Here is a 20613-nt window from a genome sequence, read left to right on the forward strand (position 1 = left end):
GTGATTCTTTGGAATTCCTCCGCTATCTAAAGTTAAGTGACATGATAGGGGACCTGGTTAGAACATGAAAAACAACCTTCCAAATGTTTTCCAATTTAAAACACAGAGCCTACATGTTGGCACAATAGCTACTAGTTTAAAACTGGGGGATACTGTTGCAAGCTCTGTACACCTGTGTGGCATAGCTTAAACATTAAATAAATAAAAAATATGCATACCTTGAATGCTGTCTCTGGTATTGGCAGCAATTATGTATTCTGTCTGTGGAAATATGTGTGAGAAATCATTAATATTAGTACATTTGAATAATCCCAGTATATTTTACAAATATGTATACATCAAAAATCAAATGGTCTGCAAGTTTTGATCCAAGAAACCCAATTAAACAGTTTGAGATGCAAAGACATTGTAGAAAGGCCACAGTGGCACATGCAGAAAACAAAAGCGAATGCAGTAACTTGGTAATTATTTTGTATATTTGCCTTGTGATTAATTGAATTAATTTGCAATGTTATTAAATATCAATTTCATTTAAGCTTACTTTGACCATTCTTGCTCTGATTTAACTCAAGTCAAATAACTCAAATTCTAGTATATTTGGTCAATATTAATACACTGTCCAGTTTACCCCTCTTTCATTAGATTAAGTATATGCCATGTAGAAATAACTCAAAATATAACTAGAGAGGGTACAATTTCTGGGGAAATTGTAGGGTGTGCTTGCTTGCGTCGGTTGCACAGGGGTCCGTTTTTTAATGACATTTTTACAACTGATATTTCTGTATATTTTATATAAAAATGCATACTTATTATTTATAAAGATGACATAGATTTAAAAGCATTTTTTTTTGCTGCTCATTTACAACTGAAAATACGAGTGAAGTGTAGAATGAAATAGATGTCTTCTCATTTCCCCTGCAAGAGGCAGCCTCATCGTTGAATCAAAACGAATCAATTTGGCAGACCGGTGTAAAAATTGACCTAATCTCTATGACTTAAACGTCATTTTAAGTTTTTCCCTTCTCATGATATTTTCAGGCATTTAGCCTACTCATTGCATTCATTCATTAATAAAGAACCCCCTTTGAAGATTATTCTACGACGTTACCCGGCAGTAGAAGATGGAATCGCGATTCAAACAGTACCATCTTCTAACTGAAAATATGCCCCCCAAAACGTAAATAAGCTTGACATTCATTTAGTGGAAAATCGCTCATTCATAAAAAGCTCACTGGTAGCGATCATTGTCAGTAACAACGCAAAATGCGATATAGCCCTGTGTGGAGAAGCTGCCCCGGTAAATTGTACTACTACGGTACAGTACTAGACTACTGCTGTGTTCGTCTTGGTAGCGATTGCGTTGGTTGAATTGGATTTAACGTTCCGTTGTACAGTTTAAGCTGAAATTAATTATTTTCATGAACAGATTGACAACGTTTAGGCTGTGGCAATGAAGTTCAGGTTAGTAGTTAGATAGACTTTTGATTTAAGTAAGGGGAGTGCCGAACATGTTCTGTCGCCGTTTGACTTCCTAAACAGCTGTGTAAGTTAGATGTTTTTGTCGTGTGTCTCGCGTAAGCTACAGCGTTGCAGTGAGCTACACTGGTTTGAAACCACAGGTAATGGTAATTTCACCAACAAATCGTTTACTAATGTCAGAATAAATCCTACAACGAAAATGTATATGTGAGGAATGTTTATTTTAACGATTGAAAACAGATAACGCTACATCATAGACCACTGTAGTATGTGTTGCCCGGGCAACACAGGCTAATGTCATGATGCTAATACTTCAGTGAAATAGTAGACTACTGTTTCCGAAAGTAGATGTACTTCCTTAATAATATCAGCTTATACTGTACATTACACATGACAATTGTGTGTCATATCACAAAGTAAAATGAGTAAATAGTTATCACCCTGGCCTCTTTGCTTGTGGCGTTTCTGCAGCTGCCTTGCAGTAAAGCTATAGTTAGCCTAGCTATCCCCCAAGTTAACAGATGCGAAACGAATGTTCTGCCAAAGGTAGTCACGCGTGTTTTCGTGACGTTAGTGACGTTAGTAATGTCAGTGACTGTGGCTAGCAAATTAGCCACCGTTAGCTTCACTTTTCGCCACAAAAACTTAACTTGAGCCTAAACCATGCAACGGAACGTAAATTCCAATAGAAGCAACTCAATCGCTACCAAGACGAAACTTTTGACACCTACGTTGTCTATGTAGGCCAAATATTAACTGAGTTTTAGGGGGGCAAAAAGAAATACAAATAATAATAATATATATGTGAGAGAACAAAGGTTGTGCTCTCGCCGAAGGCTTGAGCACACCCAACTATATGAGAGAACAACGGTTGTGATCACCGAAGGCTTGAGCACACCCAATAAAACGCAGACACGTGCAACTGGCATGCACTGTATGCATGGGCAACTGTATTTAGCTACACAGCTACATAGGTTAACTGTGCAAAACGTCCATAAAATTACCTCAGCTTATTTTACTAAACTCAGTATAAATATAGCATAAGTATGTGTCTAGCTAGCTACTTCAACCATTTATAAACGAGATATTTAAAAAACATTTGCTAAATCGTCAAATAAGATTGTTCATCTAGCTAGTTAGCCTCATTTTGCTAGATAACCACCCCCAATTATCTAGCTAGCTAGCTACTGTAGCAAACATTACGAACAACACCAACATATATATTCTTGACATTTTATACTTTTCAAATTTGTCACACGTTTTCTAATAGGTTTGTGCAACATTTAAGTCAGAGGACAAGTACAGTAGCGTTAGGGGTCTTTGAAAAGTTGAACATTTCTGCCATTTCGAATGGCCTATAGCATTGCTATTTAAGTTAAATAAAATAATCATACCCAAGTTATGTCAGATAATTCTACTCGAACATTATATTGACAACACAATTAAATTATAGTACAAGTCGATTATGGTCAACTCTTACTTCATGAATCCAGGGCAATCCAAGCAGAGCCTCCTCGTAGATTTGGTGCCTGTCTCTGGCAGCTTAGACGAGCACGCGCCAAAACTAAACTTCCGGCTTTCGATGCGTTTCTGCTTAGTTACGCTTTACTGCGAAATAACAATTAATTTTTACATAAGCTTATGAAGCATAATCATTTATCAGTTTAAAATGTTAAATAAACCCAATATTATCAAGTACAAAGGAGAAACACATTTTTTATGTAGAATTTACACCAACAATGTTTATAATAATTACTGACCCAAAGTCATCATTTTTTTCAGTGTAATAGCCTACTAATAATAAGACTCGTATCACCAGTCCTGTTGTAACCGAATGCCGATGGTATTTAGTATGTCTTAAAATGTACTACAAATTAAAAATATTGTTTGTCTAACATGCAATTCATCCGAGCGCGCTGATCACTGCCTGAAAAAGTGCAGCATGCGAACTTAGAAGCAGAGTGGGGAACGGTGCAACAGAGAAAGATTTAGTTGTTTTGGTCCGAGAAGATAATGTCATTCGATTTGGATCTGATTCTTATAATAGGCATATTCATTTTTCAACCCAGCGCGTTAGCATGAGCGAAGTAGGCCAACTTACGGTTTTCAGGTGCTAGGCTGCATCATATTCAACGTCGAACTATGAAAAATAAACCGTTGTTGGCAGAGTTTGCATTCAACATTTTTTGAGTCACCCGGTACTTTGTAAATGTACTTTAATGAAATGCTGCCATACCACAGATTTCTTTGCCATTTTGCCAAATAACATCGACATAGTAGGCTATGGCAGAGTTTGTAGTTTGGCAGCCAATTGTGCTCGTGCCGTGTGCAAAAAAAAACCAAAACAAAGCGCAGATTAACAAAAGGGAAACAGTAACACCTTTTATTTTACATTATATATTTTTTGAGTTGCTTTATTTGTCTTAAATAATATAATCTACAATTTCTGTAGAACATTTCTTTAATTCAGCAATGGTGACACAAGCGGGAATCGGATCTCACACTGCCATAAGGCAGCTCAACTAAAAAAATCTTAGTCGACCAAGAGCATATCGACCAGAAAATCGACTAGTCGACTGAGTGGACTAGTCGATTTAACTTGGTAACTTGGTTTCCAGATTGATGACTTAGATCACATTTCACAGTATTTGTATGCGTTTGACACAAATTACTTGGGGCTAGAGTTCATCCATAGCTAATTGAAGTTTTAAATGAGACATTTTGGGGGATGTAATTTAAAATGAGGTTGTACACAATGTTTGTTTTGGTCCCAGTGGTAGTATGCTGTTACTCTGTTGTAGGTGCATACAGAGTGTTCCAGACCCATTTCAAACCCAACCATCTAAGGTAAACTTACATTTTATTGTTATCTTCACAACAGTATATTGCAAAGTCCTTTGGCACTTCAACTGACATACCACATCACAAAGAAAATCAGTTTGGTAGTTCTTAAGTTCCATTTGGTGAAGCTCCGCCTCATAAGGGTGCATTACTTAAGGCCAAAATATACTCCAGTTTTGTACATGTACAGACGCAAGAGCTACACATGCAGCATCGTACATACTAGTGCACAGTGCCCGTGATAAAATTGGTGGCACACACACAGATTCCAGGAATTATAGATTGGGCATAATGCCCGCAATAATGTCGGGTGACACACAGATTTCTGGAATTATAGATAGTGCAGTGCCTGTGATGCAGCTGGTGATGACAGTTCTTAATATTAAGATGTTTTTTTATTTTTGGGGGTTGAATTCCAGTGATCTTGAACAACATTATGTCAACTATTTGATCAGGTAAAAATACAATTATTTTATATAATTATATATTTGAAAATAAACTATAAAACACTAGAAATGTGAAAGGTGAGATATGCTATATAGAGAAATTGATTTCCATATTTCTTCGATTAAACGCTGCAGAGTTTATTACACAATGTTCATTTTTGGTGGCCGTTTAATCGAGGGCGGCGTTTAATTAGTTACAGTGCGTTCACACTGCAGCGACGCGATGCGAGCGACAACATGTTTTCCATTCATTTTCTATGGAGCCAGGCGAATCGCTTGCGTGGTGCATTGTGGGTAGCGGCCGAGTTGAGATTTTCTCAACTTTATGCAAATGAGGAGCGATTTTCGCTAGCGATGGCCAATCGAGTGTTTTCTTGTTTCTCGTAACGTAGCAACCATGGTAAACATTTCTAGCTTTCTAGGTGGAGGAGAAACTAATTGTTTGTGTGGCTGCTTACCCAGTCCTGTACGATACATAGCTGTAGTCGTACAGAGATGTTAATTAAAAAAAAAACGATGCATGGCGCAAGGTTGCCGAAGTTGTTGGTGCTTGTACTTTCAAATTCAGTCTAGTCACATTACATAACTTCATTCTGTGGTAATTACTGTAGCTAGCTAGCTAGCCCGGCTGGAACTCCCTATCTTATCGACAGATTAGCAGAGACTTTGAGTAATATAATAAAACTTTTTTACACATGTCAACGTGTATGTCTATTAAACAGTTTTTTATTTAGTATACAAGTTGTATTTTGATCGATGTTGCGAGTCTTGACACTTGGCCATGACAACTACAACAGTGACTTTAGAGAACTACATTCTACATTAATCTGTTTGAAACGCCCCCGAGCGTGGTGAACTGTGGGAAGGCAAGCGATTCACGTCGCTGCAGTGTGAACGCACTGTTAGAGAGATTTAGTGAATTGTAGCTGCAGTGCGGCCATAGACAAACAAAGAATAGGAAGGAGGTCAAACACAAAGCCTAGTGTAAAATTGAAGCCGCACATGTGTCTACATTGTGTAGAAATCTGAAGCAGCATGCCGAAATGTTCTTACACTTTAGCCTTAAAACAGAAATCTGTGCAAAAAGCACTCACCAGCAGCAACAGATCTGTAGCACGCGAATTTGGGGTTGATGAAAGGCGAATTCCCGAGTGGCAAAGTCAGCTACCTCTCTATATTGTATACTTATGATTTGCTTGTGTAATAAATACTGGGTTTTAATTTAAATAAATAAAAATGTAACCAATTAAATAACCGTTTTCAGATTTTTTGGATGCGGCATTTAATCGGGGGCGACGTTATTACACAATGTTCATTTTTGGTGCGGCATTTATTCGAGGGCGGCGTTTATTTGAGGGCGGCATTTAATCGAATAAATACGGTAATTGAGCCAAGGACCACAGTGGAAACTGTAAAAAGTACCACAATGTAAGAAATACAGTTGAATCTAGGTTTTCAAACTACATTTGACTTGAATCGTGAGGCTCTATGTAGACGAAAGAAAATGGGTGAAAATGTTTTTTAATTAAATGTGTAAGAAGACTTTAAAACACCCTTGTTGGTTAACAGTACCACGTGTATGAGTTTTGTTTTGATTGTTTTATATGTCTCTCAAGTTTTCTGCTTCTAGCCTTTGCGGCACACCCGACTGGTAAGTACAAGTGCAATTAATATTTGGCCCTGATTTATTGAACATTAAAACATCTCTTTCTGGTTCTATTTAGTTGGTTCTCAGCCCCTTTAGAGGGCACTTTGCCTTTAGCCATGCTGCACCAATTAGGTTAAGCATGAATAATGCATACATCTATCGAATCAGGAGTGCAGTGCATCCGGAAAGTATTCACAGCACTTTTTCCACATTATGTTACAGCTGTATTCCAAAATGTATTTAAAAAAAATTTTTCTCTAAATTGTACACACAATACCCCATAATGATAACTTGAAAAAATTGTATTTGAAATTTTTGCAAATATATTACAAAGAGAACTAAAAAATCACATGTACATAAGTAGTCACAGCCTTTGCCATAACACTCACAATTGAGCTCAGGTGCATCCTGTTTCCACTGATCATCCTTGAGCTGTTTCTACAACTTGATTGGAGTCCACCTGTGGTAAATTCAGTTGATTGGACATGATTTGTAAACGCACATACCTGTCTATCTAATGTCCCACAGTTGACAGTGCATGTCAGAGCACAAACAAAGCCATGAAGTCCAATGAATTGTCTGTAGACCTCCGAGACAGGATTGTATCGAGGCATCCCTACAGTGAAGCATTGTGGTGGCAACATCATGTTGTGGGCATGTTTTTCAGTGGCAGGAACTGGGAGACTAGTCAGGATAGAGGGAAAGATTAATGCAGCAATGTACAGAGACATCCTTGATAACCTACTCTGGACCTCAGACTGGGGTGAAGGTTCATCTTCCAACAGGACAACTACCCTAAGCACACAGCCAAGATAACAAAGGAGGGGCTTTAGGACAACTCTGAACAACTTTAGTGGCCCAGATCCTCATTTTGTCTTCCATGTGTGCATCTAGAGGTCTAGCTACTCCACCAAAAGCCGTTTACAAAACCTTTTGCCGTGGTTGCTCCTAGCTGATGAGGACACTCATGACATCTGCTAAATGTGTGTAGGCTCTCAGGACACCCAGGATAGCTGGGTGGCTGCGCTACAGCTGCGCTACTCTGCTTGTCAGCTGACTAGTTGTTGTAGTGTATACTTTGAACTTGAGTTGGAATTCAGTGGACTAAAACTCAAGCAGTACCCCTGTGTTGGTCCAAAGACAGCCAACGGTTCTCTCCAAGATGATAACAAGCCTCCAGACGACAGTGTTATTAGTGATGGGTCTGTGGATGTGGTTTCTTAAGAGGATGAAGCTGTGTCTGGCCCCTGGTGTCCTCCCAGGCACTGGGCCTCCTTCACTGAGGCACTGCCTCTACAGCCAGCAGGCATATCCAGGGTGCAGTTGACGGCAGCGGTAAAAAACATCTCTGTCATCCCTCTCCTGGATGACAGAGCATGCCTCCTCGTCTCCTGGTGAATCAGACGCCAAGCTACATCTAGCTAGGAGCCGTCTGTGATGTCCTCTTTTGGCTCCAGCTTCTGCTGGCCTGTGTCCAAAGAAGTCAGACAAGCTTCCACTCCTCGATCCATCGGTCTCCACTAGGGCCAGCTAATTGGAGTGTCAGGAATCAGCTGGAGTTAACCTCCACAACCTCATCCAGGCACCTAGTGATACAGCAGATTCAAGGTACAACACACAGTGTATTTGTTTATAGAGTTTTTATTTTTGATGCTTTATTAGACAGTGATGGTTAAGTGTGACAGGGGAGAGAGGGGAAGACATGCAACAAAGAACCTTGGCCGGATTTGAACTCAGGTGGCTGCGTTAAGGCCTCAGACTACATTGTACGCTAACTTATTCTGTGAGCTACCAGGGTGCCATACATGCTATCTTGACTTTCTCTTGGCTCCTTTCACCTAGTTTGCCCTTTTTGTAGAGTTGGGGTGGAGGATGATTGTGCAAGGCACAGTTTAGACCTCGGTCTTGCTCAGTGTGCACACTGAGGACACCGGGGAAGGGTTCAGCCAGTGTTTCCTCTAGGATTTTTTTTAGCAGTGGGGGCAGGTCTGTCTGTCCGACTCCCCTTAATAACAATAAACCTACTATTAATTAAAACTACTTCAGCATAATAATGCACTTACAATACAAACGTGAGCAAAGGCAGCAATCGCTATCGAATCAACAGACGTGCCATTTAGCTAGCCCGGGGAAGAATACAAACAACGAAAATCACCAGTTAACTTAATTTAAATTAGCAAGAACTATAGACTAATACAATAACAGGCTTAAATGAACTGACAACATAAGTTATACGACTTACAGTTCTCAAGGACGCACACACGCAATCTCAACTGCGGTGTGAAGCGCGTGTTCGTACTATTCTCCGACATGCACTCTAACAATCACTGCTGATAGACGGCCTACAATTTTGTACAGCCCTATTTCTGATACCGTGGGGCAGAAATTTAACATAGAGGAAACACTGGTTCAGCATTTCAGTTGTCTTTTGATTGACAGGTCACTGTGGATGTGTGATAATGGACCTCACATTTACCATGTTACCATGTTTAACTTAAATGTGCTTTTCTCGTTGTAAAAAGGCAACAGGGGTTTACAACGAGAAAAGCACCCTCTTTGGGACTGTGCTACATTCATAGAACTGGTAACTATTTTGTAAAAGTCAAAATGACTTCAACTGAGTTCTACTGTTCCACAGGTGACCTTTTTGGGGCCATGAAATTTCCCTTTCTCCTGTCCCTCCGATTTCAAAGTGGCTGCTGTGCCAGGTAAAATCTCCCTCTACTTCATAGTGAATATAGAATGCTGGGTGCTTTTGAGAGTGGAATAGATGTCCAGTACAGTATTTTCCTTTCAATAGTTGTATGTTATTTGGTTTGTCATCGTGTATCCACAAACAAAAACTTTTTTACAGTCACACCCAACTACACAAAGCCAAAGAACAAATCGACACCACAGATCTCTCCACCCTTATCAGCTCTTACCCCAGCCCTCTCCCAGCATCCTCCACAGTGTTATTCTGTTAACATGTTTAACCATTTATTAAACACATCCTGGATATAAAAAGAACAAAAATTAAATCACATTACTAGTGATAAAAAATAAAAGGTAATAGTCAGCAAAACAATTGACTTTTAACCTCAAACATGTCGTGCTCTCTTCCCTGCTGACAGCCATCTCTGCACAACTCTGTCTGTCTGAAACCTCTGGTCCCTCAATGCTAATTTATAAAAGCTTCCATTGCATTTCATCAGTATGATACTAAGTACCCAAGTCAACACAATTTTTCTGCTGCAGTTCAATAGCCTGGGGGAGCGGGGCGAACTGCTGGCCCGTCTTAATTACATGATATGCCATTGTTATGTAAGTCGTGCAATAACACGATGGGCATCTACATTTAAATTCCTGACCAGCATGGTCAACGGCCTGGAAGATGGATTGTAAGCCATCCGCTTAGCTGTCACGCAAACCAGGTGCTAGCATGGCTGGTCAGGTATTGTTTTCGAAAATTGTCGGTGCCTCTGTAAAAATATCCACTTTTGTCTGCTTTAGATGGGAACATACGGCAGACGACACAGTGCATCTTCGTTCCATAAAAAAGTTGCTTCCGTTTGAGCTCGTAGCTCTACTTTGCTGCCATCTTCACTTTATTGTCTCGCGCCAGTTGTAAAAAATTAGTGAATTACAATTTGACAACCACTCGTCACTCACTACTCAACTCTTGATTTGCCAACTGTGCGCCCCACGAGCTGCAAAGTTATTTATGCATTTAGCAGATAGCAAAACATATGAAGGATGTTAGCTTTTACAATGCATTTTTTTCTTTCAATTTGCAGTGGCCTGATCGGGTCAGTGAGTTGCTAGTTTAACTGTCCCAACGTTACTTTTTACTGGCCCCGGGCCATCGTTATTGTCGAGCCCTGCACTACAATAACTGCCTCTCCTCTTCCCTCATCACCCTGCCCCCCCTGAAAAGTCGCTCAGTCTCATTTACTCACACTGCTCCCTGGTTCACACCGGAGCTCCGCCAGCTCAAAGCCACTGGCCGTCGACTGGAGCGACTCTACAAAAAGACTGGACTCACTGTACACATCCAAATGTACTTGGACCACCTTCATCACTACAAGAGAGCCCTCACCACTGCTAAATCTTCATACTACAGTTCCCTCTCCGACTTCACCCCAGTATCAGAACACACCATCTCGGAACTCATCCATAAAGCCAAAACCACCACTTGTCAGCTCGATCCTCTTCCCACCTCCCTTGTCAAAGCCTGTCTGCCGTCCATTTCCCCCATGATCACCAACATAATTAACTCCTCCCTCACCACTGGTACTGTACCCCCCACTTTCAAACTGGCTGCCATTACATCCATCCTGAAAAAACCCGGTGCTGACCCAGCTGTCCTTAACCATTACCGGCCCATCTCCAACCTTCCCTTCATCTCCAAAACACTTGAAAGAGTGGTTGCCGCACAATTACAGCCCCACCTTGACACAAACAACCTCCATGAACCCTTCCAATCCGGCTTCCGTCCAAAACATAGCACTGAAACAGCCCTGGTCAAAATCACCAACGACCTCCTCCGTGCAGCTGACTCCGGACTCCTTACCATTCTCATCGTCCTCAACCTCAGCGCAGCATTTGATACCATCTCGCACCCTCTGCTCCTGGACCGCCTGGCTGGCATTGGAATCACTGGTGCTGCACTCTCCTGGTTCACATCATACCTCACTGACCGCCAACAATTCGTGCAACTAAGGAACTACAAGTCTGGGTGTTCGGGTGTTTCACTGGGAGTGCCCCAGGGGTCAGTCTTGGGTCCCCTTCTTTTCACCATTTACCTCCTCCCCCTGGGTACACTCCTCCGTCACCATGGGTCCAATTTCATTGCTACGCCGACGACACACAGGTCTACATCTCCTCTAAACCGACCGCTGCCATCCCTCCTACCTTCTTCATCACCTGCCTTGATGACATCCAGAGCTGGATGAGCAGGAACTTTCTAGAGCTAAACGGCAATAAAACTGAGGCCCTATTCATCGGCTCCAAATCCATCATCACCAAATCCCAACACACCCCAGCTCCACCCATCATCGTCGACGGATTCCCTGTACCCTTCTCCCCCCAAGTCAAAAGCCTCGGCGTCATTCTGGACAGCACCCTTTCATTTGCACCCCATATTCAAAACATCACCCGGACTGCATTCTTCCACCTTCTGCAACATCTTCAGACTGCGCCCATCACTGACTCAGTCCAGCACCGAAATCCTGGTCCACTCATTTGTCACATCCCGCATTGACTACTGAAATGCCCTCCTCACCGGACTCCCCGCCAAACTCATCAACAGACTGCAAATCATTCAGAACTCGGCCGCCTGGATCATCACCTGTACCAAATCATCGGACCACATTACTCCTGTACTCATCGAACTTCACTGGCTCCCTGTACAATACCGCATCGACTACAAAAACCTTCTCCTCACCTATAAAGCTCTCCACAATCTAGGCCCCACTTACCCTCTGCGACCTCCTTCACGAATATACTCCCTCCCGCACCCTACGCTCATCCTTTTCTGGACTGCTAACCATTCCCACGTCACGCCTCAGTACCATGGGTGCCCGAGCCTTCAGCTGCTCAGCACCCAGGCTCTGGAACTCCCTTCCCCCACACATAAAACAATCAGACTCCATCACATCATTCAAATCTCAACTCAAAACTCACCTGTTCAAACTGGCATACTCTCTATAACTGGACCCTGTGCACTTCACTTGTTTTTATGTTGATGTTCTGTTTTAATGTTGTTTCTATCTTTCATGCTTTTATCTTTTATCCTGTATTCTTTATTGTAAGGTGACCTTGGGTGACTTGAAAGGCGCCTCCAAATAAAATGTATTATTATTATTATTTTAAAAATTCACATAGGAACAACAAATAGAAGGCAACCAAGTTGCTGTCAACTGTAGTCAGTAGCCTACTTTGAGTTACAAAATCTGTACATTTGTTTCAAATTTGTCAAGATACAGTACATTCCTTACATTTTATGTAAGTGGTGCTACAGATTACAGAAAAATGAAATAGCATAATATGGACTGCATCACATGAAATATTGCTTGGTATGAGTGATCAAATTGGCATGGGCCGGTGTCAGATTTTGACAGTATGATAACCTTGAGAAAAAAGACCACGGTATCATGGTATTGCAATTACAGCTCTAAAATGTTTTTGTTGAACACAATATATTGAATTTTTAGGCAACATATAACATTTTTGAACAGCAGTAAACATGTCAAGTTAAATGGTTCAATTCTAAGTTTTTTTTTTTTTTTTACTAAAAAGAACAATTATTGTTTTAATTTCACTTATACACAGACAGACGGTGAAAGACTTGAATAAAAATATCTACGTGAAACCAGCTAAATGTAGGCTCTAATTTTTGTACTAAACCGCAGAAATGTAACTACACAATTATGAGATACTAAGTCATAATTATGAGATACCAACTACAGCGTTTTTTGAGTAGCCGCGCCACCCGCTCCGCTGTAGTGGACACACACTGTTAGTATCTCATAATTATGACTTTGTATATCTCATAATTTCGACTTAGTATCTCATAATTATGACTTTATCATAATTATGACTTACGTGTCTCATAATTTCGACTTAGTATCTGAGTATCTGTAGTTAATTTGCCATCAAAATTCCACAATTCATACTCATTCAATACAAAAGTATATACAGTCCACAACTAAAAGACAAATGTAGTTTTATTCTTTGAAATAATGAAAAAAAATTATTATCTTGTATTAGGCTATCATTTTTGTTATTTTTTTATCTTCTGTCCCGTCATTTGAAGCAAATCTTTTAGCTCGGTATCAGTCTTCCATGATTTATCACTTTCAGTTTTGATTTAAAGTCCAGTTTTGAGAAATGTTTGAGCTTTATATATATATATATATATATATAATCTTCCATTTTTGCAGTCAGGGCAAAACATAAAAATAAACGGACTGATGCGGTGCACTTGAATATTTCTACTTTTTTAGCTAGCATATTACCAGAGAATGTCTAATATGGGGAGAACTGCCACTCTCGGGAAACTTCCGGCTTCTGAACTGGTTGCAGTTCCACTCTAGTTCCATATGAGGGCGCTAACGGGCAAGTGCAGAATGAATGGAGGTCTATGGAGCTATACCCCTCAAAATCCACTTTTCTCCAGAATTTCTTTTTTGTCTAGTAATTTGAATGTTGAATTCAAAAGGGGAGGCAAAAATAATACACACTGCTGGGTGTTCGATTTTTTTAAAGTCACCTTATTGTTCTAAAAAGCCCTTTAAAATGTAAATGACATGTTGACGTCATTTCAATGACGTCAGTTCTTAGGAATGGTTCCCTTGACCCGATGTTAGTTTCCTCAAGGATCACAATGACTCTTGCTTAGAGACTTGTTGCTCTCGTGGTTAGTGGTAACTGATTTCAATTTTTGTACTCCCTGTGATATATTGTTTTTATTATTGTTGCTTGTTTTTTTCTACAGGTACACTTGCACTTATAGCGGTTCATGTTGTTTAATTGTAACTTGTTTAACTACATGCTCTTATGGTTCTTCCCTTTGGCACTTACTTTGGTTGTTCACAATGTGTGCTTCATGTTTTGGCTACTCGCAATGTTTTTGTGGCTATCTTGTTGTTATTATCAGTGACCTATGCACTTTGTAAAGCTCTCTCTTGGAAGTCGCTTTGGATAAAAGCGTCTGCTAAATGAATAAATGTAATGTAAATGTCATACACATCAAACGGCCAGAGATACTGCTTTACGGCAAACTCTGTCACTTCCTTTTTCTCTCGAGGCATCGACAACCCAGCTGACAGTTTAGGCTCTCCCTGTCAATACACGTGCTAGAAAGAGTTTTGGTTTGCTAATGTTGTTGCTAATGTTGCTAATGCTCTGAAATTCTGGTTCCGCTTCGGATGCCATCAAGCAGGATCTCTGGTCGTAGTCAGTCCTTCACTAACCAATCAGCATTCATTAGCAGAATGCTAGCGTGTTATGGGCAACAACGACTCACCCTGTAAGAAATCGAAAGGACATAAGTACTCGTTCATTCTGATTTCTCAGACAATCAGAAAGAGACAAATTTAGCCGTCTAGCTCCATAGTCTCCCATTCATTTTGCACTCGCCCACAATCACCCCCAGTGGAACTCTGGTGAAACTGCAACCAAATTCGGTACAATGGGGCTTAAGAGGGAATGGACAGGCTCTCCGTAGACGGGCTTTGATATTACCGACAATGCCATTTGTCTGTAATACATGAAGAACAATAGCAGAACAAGCCTGTGTGCTCACACACGCCCCCTTCAGTGAGGCAGAGGTACTGGTTGCCTCTCCTCCTGCTTTTTCACTGGAGAATTGTAAGATCAGCAAGACTAATGTTATACGCGTAAAATACATGACCTAGACTATGGAATGTGAGGACCAATGTGAGGATCAATTGCACGTGCTCAAGTTGAGCAAAAGAATTAGCAGCTCAACCCAGTTTGTGAGGGATTGCGCAATCCGAGAGGAGGCTCAGCTCGTCGCTGCCTCCGTGTTTTTCACCCGTATTTGAACAGGAAATACACAAATTCAGCAATATTGACTATAAAAATCATTGGAATGATTGGAATCATACAATAATTACATTTCTGTCACAGATCAGTGGACAAATATAAATATATTTTTCATCATTATTTGCTTTTTACATTTCATGATGACATGGGAGGCACTGCCTCCCCTGACCGCACGTCACTGCCTCAATCGGTATCATGCCAACAGTACTGTTCAAAGTTTATTTCACCAGTGCTTAACACTCTCTTTACTTGTTGCAAATGTTCATTTCAAGACGTTATCTTGAATTTTGCGAATAGTGAAGGGAGGTGCTCCCGTAGATGGGACATTATACTTATCGCCTCCTCTAGCAACCACTCTAAAACACATCTTACAAGTTGTATTTCCTTCATCCGTGGCCGTCTGAATGTTTTCGGTAGGCTACTCGATAAATTCCCATATTGCAGGGCAATGATGACATCATCTCTAACCAAGACTTCATTACATCATCACATACGGACTCTGGACGGCAATTATGATAAAGGAATTAAAACCAGATCCAAGAATGTGCTTAGCAGCTCATGTCTCACACTTTGAAGTGCTCCATGGTTTGGGGCCCCCAATGAGAATGTGACATGAATACAGTGCCTTGCAAAAGGTTAGGTTTAGGCATTAGGAGTGACGATTGGTTCCAGAGCCAGTTGTAAAGTACGGGTAAAATGCTGTGTTGGCCACACCCACGACCCCCCCCCTCCCCCGCCTGTAATAAATCCCTAATTTCACTGGATAACAATTAATACATTTATGTATTATTATGCCAAATATTGAATGAATGAAAAAACTAAGGATGTCCCTTTCTTCATGAACTACCAGCATCAAATTATGATAAACAATAATAATCTTTATTTTTTTATTATTATTTTTAGGGGTGCTGAGATTAAATTGAGAACCCCTAAAAAGGGTCTAAAATCACCACTGTTGCAGGGAAAGGTTCCAGGGGTGAACCTCCTTCAGCTATTCTATACACCTGGTGGTGACTGACTGCTTGCTCGCACCAACTGGAGGGTTACTTTCTCCACTGCGTAAAACCTGTGGGATTACTGCACTCTCTGTCTGTGACGAGCTCATACCACAGCAACGGTATAACGGAAAATTAGAGAGGTATTGAAACCAGGGCCGTAGCCAGAATAATCTTTTTGGATAGTCCTAGAAAAATATGGATAGGCATTTCAATTTTTTTTACTTTGCGATGTGCACCGCATATTATTTCATAATACAATCGTTTTATATTGTATATGCTACTTGGAGCAACTTCGATAGCCCAGGGACGATTCTAGGACCAGACCTTTAGGGGGACTCAGCCCCCAATGAGAATGTGACTTGTGTTCTTAATCTGCGCCATGAAATTAACTACCTACTTCTCCTTTGGTTTTACTGGCAGACTACCAACGTTAAAGGTGCATGGCAACACTGGATATTAAACCTGTTTAAAGCCCTTTGAACCTGTAATTGTTTGTAATCTGTCACTAACAGATACATTTGCAAACTCTTACGTTAGAGCACTAAAACTTATTTAAGATAATAATAAATAATTTAATTTTGTATTATTTTAGGGGTGCTGAGATGAAATTTAGGGGTGACGGAGCACCCCTTAAGAGTCTAAAATCGCCACTGATGCATCCAATTATAATTCAGTATGTTTACACATGAATATTGCAACTGGTAACCGGCCCATGCCTTTAGTCACCATACCATTAACAAGAAAATGTTTTGAGTGTCCTGCTTTATACCACTAGAAAGAGGTTGTATGCTATTCACATATATTACTCACATGTATAGACAGCAATAATCCATTCCGCAGAGTAACAGTATGAATAATGTGTCGTTGTTATTCCACAGTGCTCTGCTGGGATTTTTCCTGCTGCTGGCAACTGTCAAACTTAAGAGTGGTTTGGCCTCTGAGCAGTGCAACATGTGGATCTTTCTGTCCAAGGTTAGGATTGTAAAAATAAATAAATCAAATTACAGTGGCTTTCATGCTTTAGATGTGCTAAACCACCATCAAAAGTAAAACATTCAGAAAAGCAAAATTCCATGATCAATGAGTGTCAAGAAAGTATTTTTGAATTGTTCCAATTGAGTAATAGCATGATACTCAACGATGATATGAATCAACCTGCATGTTTTTTCATTAACTTACAACAATGTATAATATTAATTGAATATTATACATTTTCTAATATGTTTAGGTGATGGCTATTTGCCTCTCACCGTTTGTGTTCATATCTGATGTCAATACACCCTCCCTGGCATGGTGAGTATCTTGAACCTGAAAGCAGAACCAACCAGGTTTTACACTATGTAGCCAAATTTGCCTTGTACACGTTTATTTTTTACTGCCTTTTGTTTCTTGCCAATAAAAATAAATGTAATGCTGTTTGCGGTACTACTCACGTAAAGTAAAATGTTGATTTATTCCAGTGTTGTCTTCAGCCACATTGGAGAGGTCCTGCTGGTGTACTCTGACAGGATTCTGCGATGACAGAAGTGTCACTACCTCAGCACATGCACTTCCATTATGAGAATTATTTTTTCACTGTGAATCCAAATGACAAATGTTTGCGCTTTGGCGTTTACCAAAATGAAATTTTCTATGCTATTTTATATTACATACTTGAGGTGAATTTGACAGCAGAAATGAATGAGAATCTTGAGTCTATTTGTGTCCTTGATGAAAGTGTTTAATTCTGACAAAGGAAGTCAACCCATCTTGGTTCCCATCCTACACAAGAACCAACAATATGGAAAATACAAACCTGCGCTAGGTTTGAATACATTAAACATGTTATGAGTGTGAGGTAATCATCGATGTTGTTCTTTGTCTTGTTCAGACTTGTAAGCCTTTTTTTATGGCCATGCAATGGTTCCTTTGCTCCTTAACCTTTGGGGAACAGATGGCATTATCTTTTTCTAAAGTGCTAAATCTGAACTGCAGAAAAATAAAGAGCATTGCACAATACAATAAAATTGGAAACTGGTATGCAATTCGTTTTATTGAAAAACATGTGATTATAACTATAACATCAATTACAAAACATTTAGAAATTACAAAGTATTTATATTTTACAAAAGAAATGACTTTTGTAGTCTTTATAAAAAGTTATCATTGGTTCTTCTGCTCTTTAACCTTTGGGGAAAAGATGGCATTATAAGGTTGTCTTCTTCTAATGCGCTGCTCTGGCTCATTGTCTTCTTTAAAATAACCTGGAATAACAATGTTGCAGAAAAGCAGAGACATGAGATAAAAACTGTAAGGTTAAACCAGACCGAGTCTGCAGATTTGTAGTGTTGCTCATTTGTTTCACAAAAAAATGTGGCAAACCTCTTTTTAAACAAGTTTGTGTAGATGGAAAGCCAACCTCCCAAAAGTTTTCTGGTGTGGATGGAGGAATATAGTGGAAGCGATGGCGTGAACAGGCAGACAGCTTTTTGATCTTCTCCGCCTCTGGAAGGTCAGCGTAGTACTGAAAGAGATTGAGCTAAATTGTGAGATCTGCAAAAAAGGTTTCATTTAAGCTTCAGAATAGAAAGGAAGTAAACATACTATTTCACATTCCTTGCAGGTGTGTCCTTTTAGTTTCCTCCGCTCTTCTTTACTGCGGACCACTGACACATGGGCAAACATAGGGCTGCTGCAGGATTACATTATGAGCTGTATTACAAACAATTTAACGGACAACAACGTATGCCCAATGAATTAACGAAATGTTGTATAATCACAATCACACATAGGACATGTATGAAACAGATTTCTTCAGGGCTGTCCTACTGAGACCAGCGTTTTCCAAGGGGATTCCAGACTACATTGGAATATACTGTAGCTTGATTCAATATCAATCCAGTTGTGGAGTTGTCTCCAGTTATAAATCAAGTATCACTATGGTGGTGTTATATTGCATGTATAAGATGTTACCGCCAGGGTGAAATGGCATTCAGATGGGGATTGGGAGTGAATAGAATGTTTTCACTAGACAAGATGGTTTACCAGTCTTTATGCCCTCCGTCGGTAAGTACAGGTCGGTTTTGAGGCTTATGAGCTTCTGTGGAGGGAATGTGTTTTGAGTGTATAGTAGTCAATATAGATGACACACACATGCAAGACAATTCTAAGATGTAAATTTTTTTTGTTTTGCTACACACCCTCCCCTGCCAGTTCTTGATGATGATCCAGATGAGAGTCTTTATTCAGGGGGCATGACTCATATTCTCCAAAGGTTGTTTGGTCGAAAACATCCTCCATGCTGTTGTTGGCCTTCTGACCAATTTCTGAAGGAAAGGTTCCATGCAACACTGTTTACAAGGTAAACTCATAAAGTGAGCCTATGGTGACATGGAATGGCTTAGTGCAATGATATCTGTAGAAGCATTTCTTGTCTTTGTAGACCGTAGGGATCCAAGTACCATGGGTTGTGCTGCTCTTGTCTTGACCATGGTGGCTCAGACCCTGGAGAAGAAGGCTGTGGCTTACAAAGGTGCAGTCCACATCCACCACCCCCCCATCCTGCCTCTGCTCATGACAGAGGGATGAACAGGAAGTGTTTCTCTGCAGTTGATTCATAAAAAAAGTGATTATACAAGATCCAAACACTTTCATTTAGATTTTCCAGCGTGAGTTTAGGACATTACCTCCACTGTGGTAGGAGTGTCTATGTCGTACTGGGAGAGTGTGAGCTCAGGATCCAAGCTCCACATTGGTTCCACTGGTATGAGCTTGCCTGAAGGTACAACACACTTGATTAAATGATCACAACACTACATGCATTCATTCATTCAAATTTTCCGCTGCTTTGGAGCAGCGGGAAATCTTTGGAGAGTAGATGGGCATGCAAGACCAAAATGAAATTCAAGACTGGCGAACGGGAGTTACATAAAACAATCATTCAAAGTGAGCGTCTTTTGAGAGAACAGTATGGTGCTGGACCTCCACTAACCAGGTGTGGTACTTGCCGGGGGGCTCTTAGTGGGGTTGGGTCCCTCAGGAACCTCCAAGTTACTGTTTGACTCCTTTATGTTAAATGCCTAAATCATTCAGTTGATTAATAATAAAAAGGACAATGTTAGTTTTGGTTTGTCACAAATGTGACAAATTCAAGTATATATATATATATATATATATATTATTTTTTTTTGTAAGAATGGTTAACAGAATCAGAATGACCACATTCATTCTGTGATGAGACATTTCCTATGTATCATTTACCAGTACAGTGTCGCACTATTGTGTGACAGATTAATGTCTTCACACAGTCAAACATCAGTGATTCTGATAAGGACTAAGATCGTAGGAGATCATGCACTACCTAATAGTAGAGTTCCGTTTGGAGATTCTGGGCTGATCATAACTGAGCTGAAACATATGAAAGAATCCCACAAAAGTAATACTGCCAGCCTGGTGTTGCTACCTTTAGGTGAAGGCCAGGGCTTCTGAGCATGGTGCTTTGGAGGAAAGCGGGGGACCTGTCCTCAGTGGTGTTGGCAGATGCTACTACAGACTTTCCAAAGACAGGGGATGAGGAAAGAGACCTATCAATCAGGAAAAAGTTATCTTTAGATAAATTGAGCTATATTATTATTTCTTTATTCCGGACACACAAAAAACGGTCCATAGCACA

At 40.2% G+C, this 20613-nt stretch overlaps 2 protein-coding genes across 8 annotated transcripts in view; one reads left to right on the forward strand and one right to left on the reverse strand.

Annotated features, from left to right (window-relative positions):
- Window positions 1-17981, forward strand: part of LOC134034609 (transmembrane protein 241) — a 35968-nt gene extending 17987 nt beyond the window's left edge. For 4 of the 5 annotated variants that reach the window (XM_062479044.1, XM_062479046.1, XM_062479047.1 and 1 more), the window contains 7 exons: window positions 4281-4326; window positions 4740-4775; window positions 6383-6417; window positions 9053-9122; window positions 16841-16934; window positions 17191-17255; window positions 17423-17981. In XM_062479044.1, the coding sequence (XP_062335028.1) occupies window positions 4281-4326; window positions 4740-4775; window positions 6383-6417; window positions 9053-9122; window positions 16841-16934; window positions 17191-17255; window positions 17423-17483 (407 nt within the window). In that variant the 3' untranslated portion in view covers window positions 17484-17981. The remainder of the gene's footprint in view (window positions 1-4280; window positions 4327-4739; window positions 4776-6382; window positions 6418-9052; window positions 9123-16840; window positions 16935-17190; window positions 17256-17422) is intronic. The other variant, XM_062479045.1, reaches the window with a different exon arrangement.
- A 7-nt stretch (window positions 17982-17988) lies between these two features.
- The window catches only part of rbbp8 (retinoblastoma binding protein 8), a 35882-nt gene continuing 33257 nt past the window's right edge, over window positions 17989-20613 (reverse strand). The window contains exons 11-19 of one of the 3 annotated variants that reach the window (XM_062479036.1): window positions 20404-20524; window positions 19933-20020; window positions 19628-19716; window positions 19403-19544; window positions 19142-19291; window positions 18987-19041; window positions 18546-18633; window positions 18324-18465; window positions 17989-18205 (exon numbers count right to left, since the gene is read on the reverse strand). In XM_062479036.1, coding sequence (XP_062335020.1) covers window positions 18105-18205; window positions 18324-18465; window positions 18546-18633; window positions 18987-19041; window positions 19142-19291; window positions 19403-19544; window positions 19628-19716; window positions 19933-20020; window positions 20404-20524 — 976 coding nt within the window. In that variant the 3' untranslated portion in view covers window positions 17989-18104. Of the gene's footprint in view, window positions 18206-18323; window positions 18466-18545; window positions 18634-18986; window positions 19042-19141; window positions 19292-19402; window positions 19545-19627; window positions 19717-19932; window positions 20021-20403; window positions 20525-20613 lie in introns of those variants that run through there. The other 2 variants (XM_062479037.1, XM_062479038.1) reach the window with 2 other exon arrangements.

Source organism: Osmerus eperlanus, chromosome 15 (genome assembly GCF_963692335.1).
Source record: "Osmerus eperlanus chromosome 15, fOsmEpe2.1, whole genome shotgun sequence".
In the NCBI taxonomy this organism is placed as follows: Eukaryota; Metazoa; Chordata; class Actinopteri; order Osmeriformes; family Osmeridae; genus Osmerus; species Osmerus eperlanus.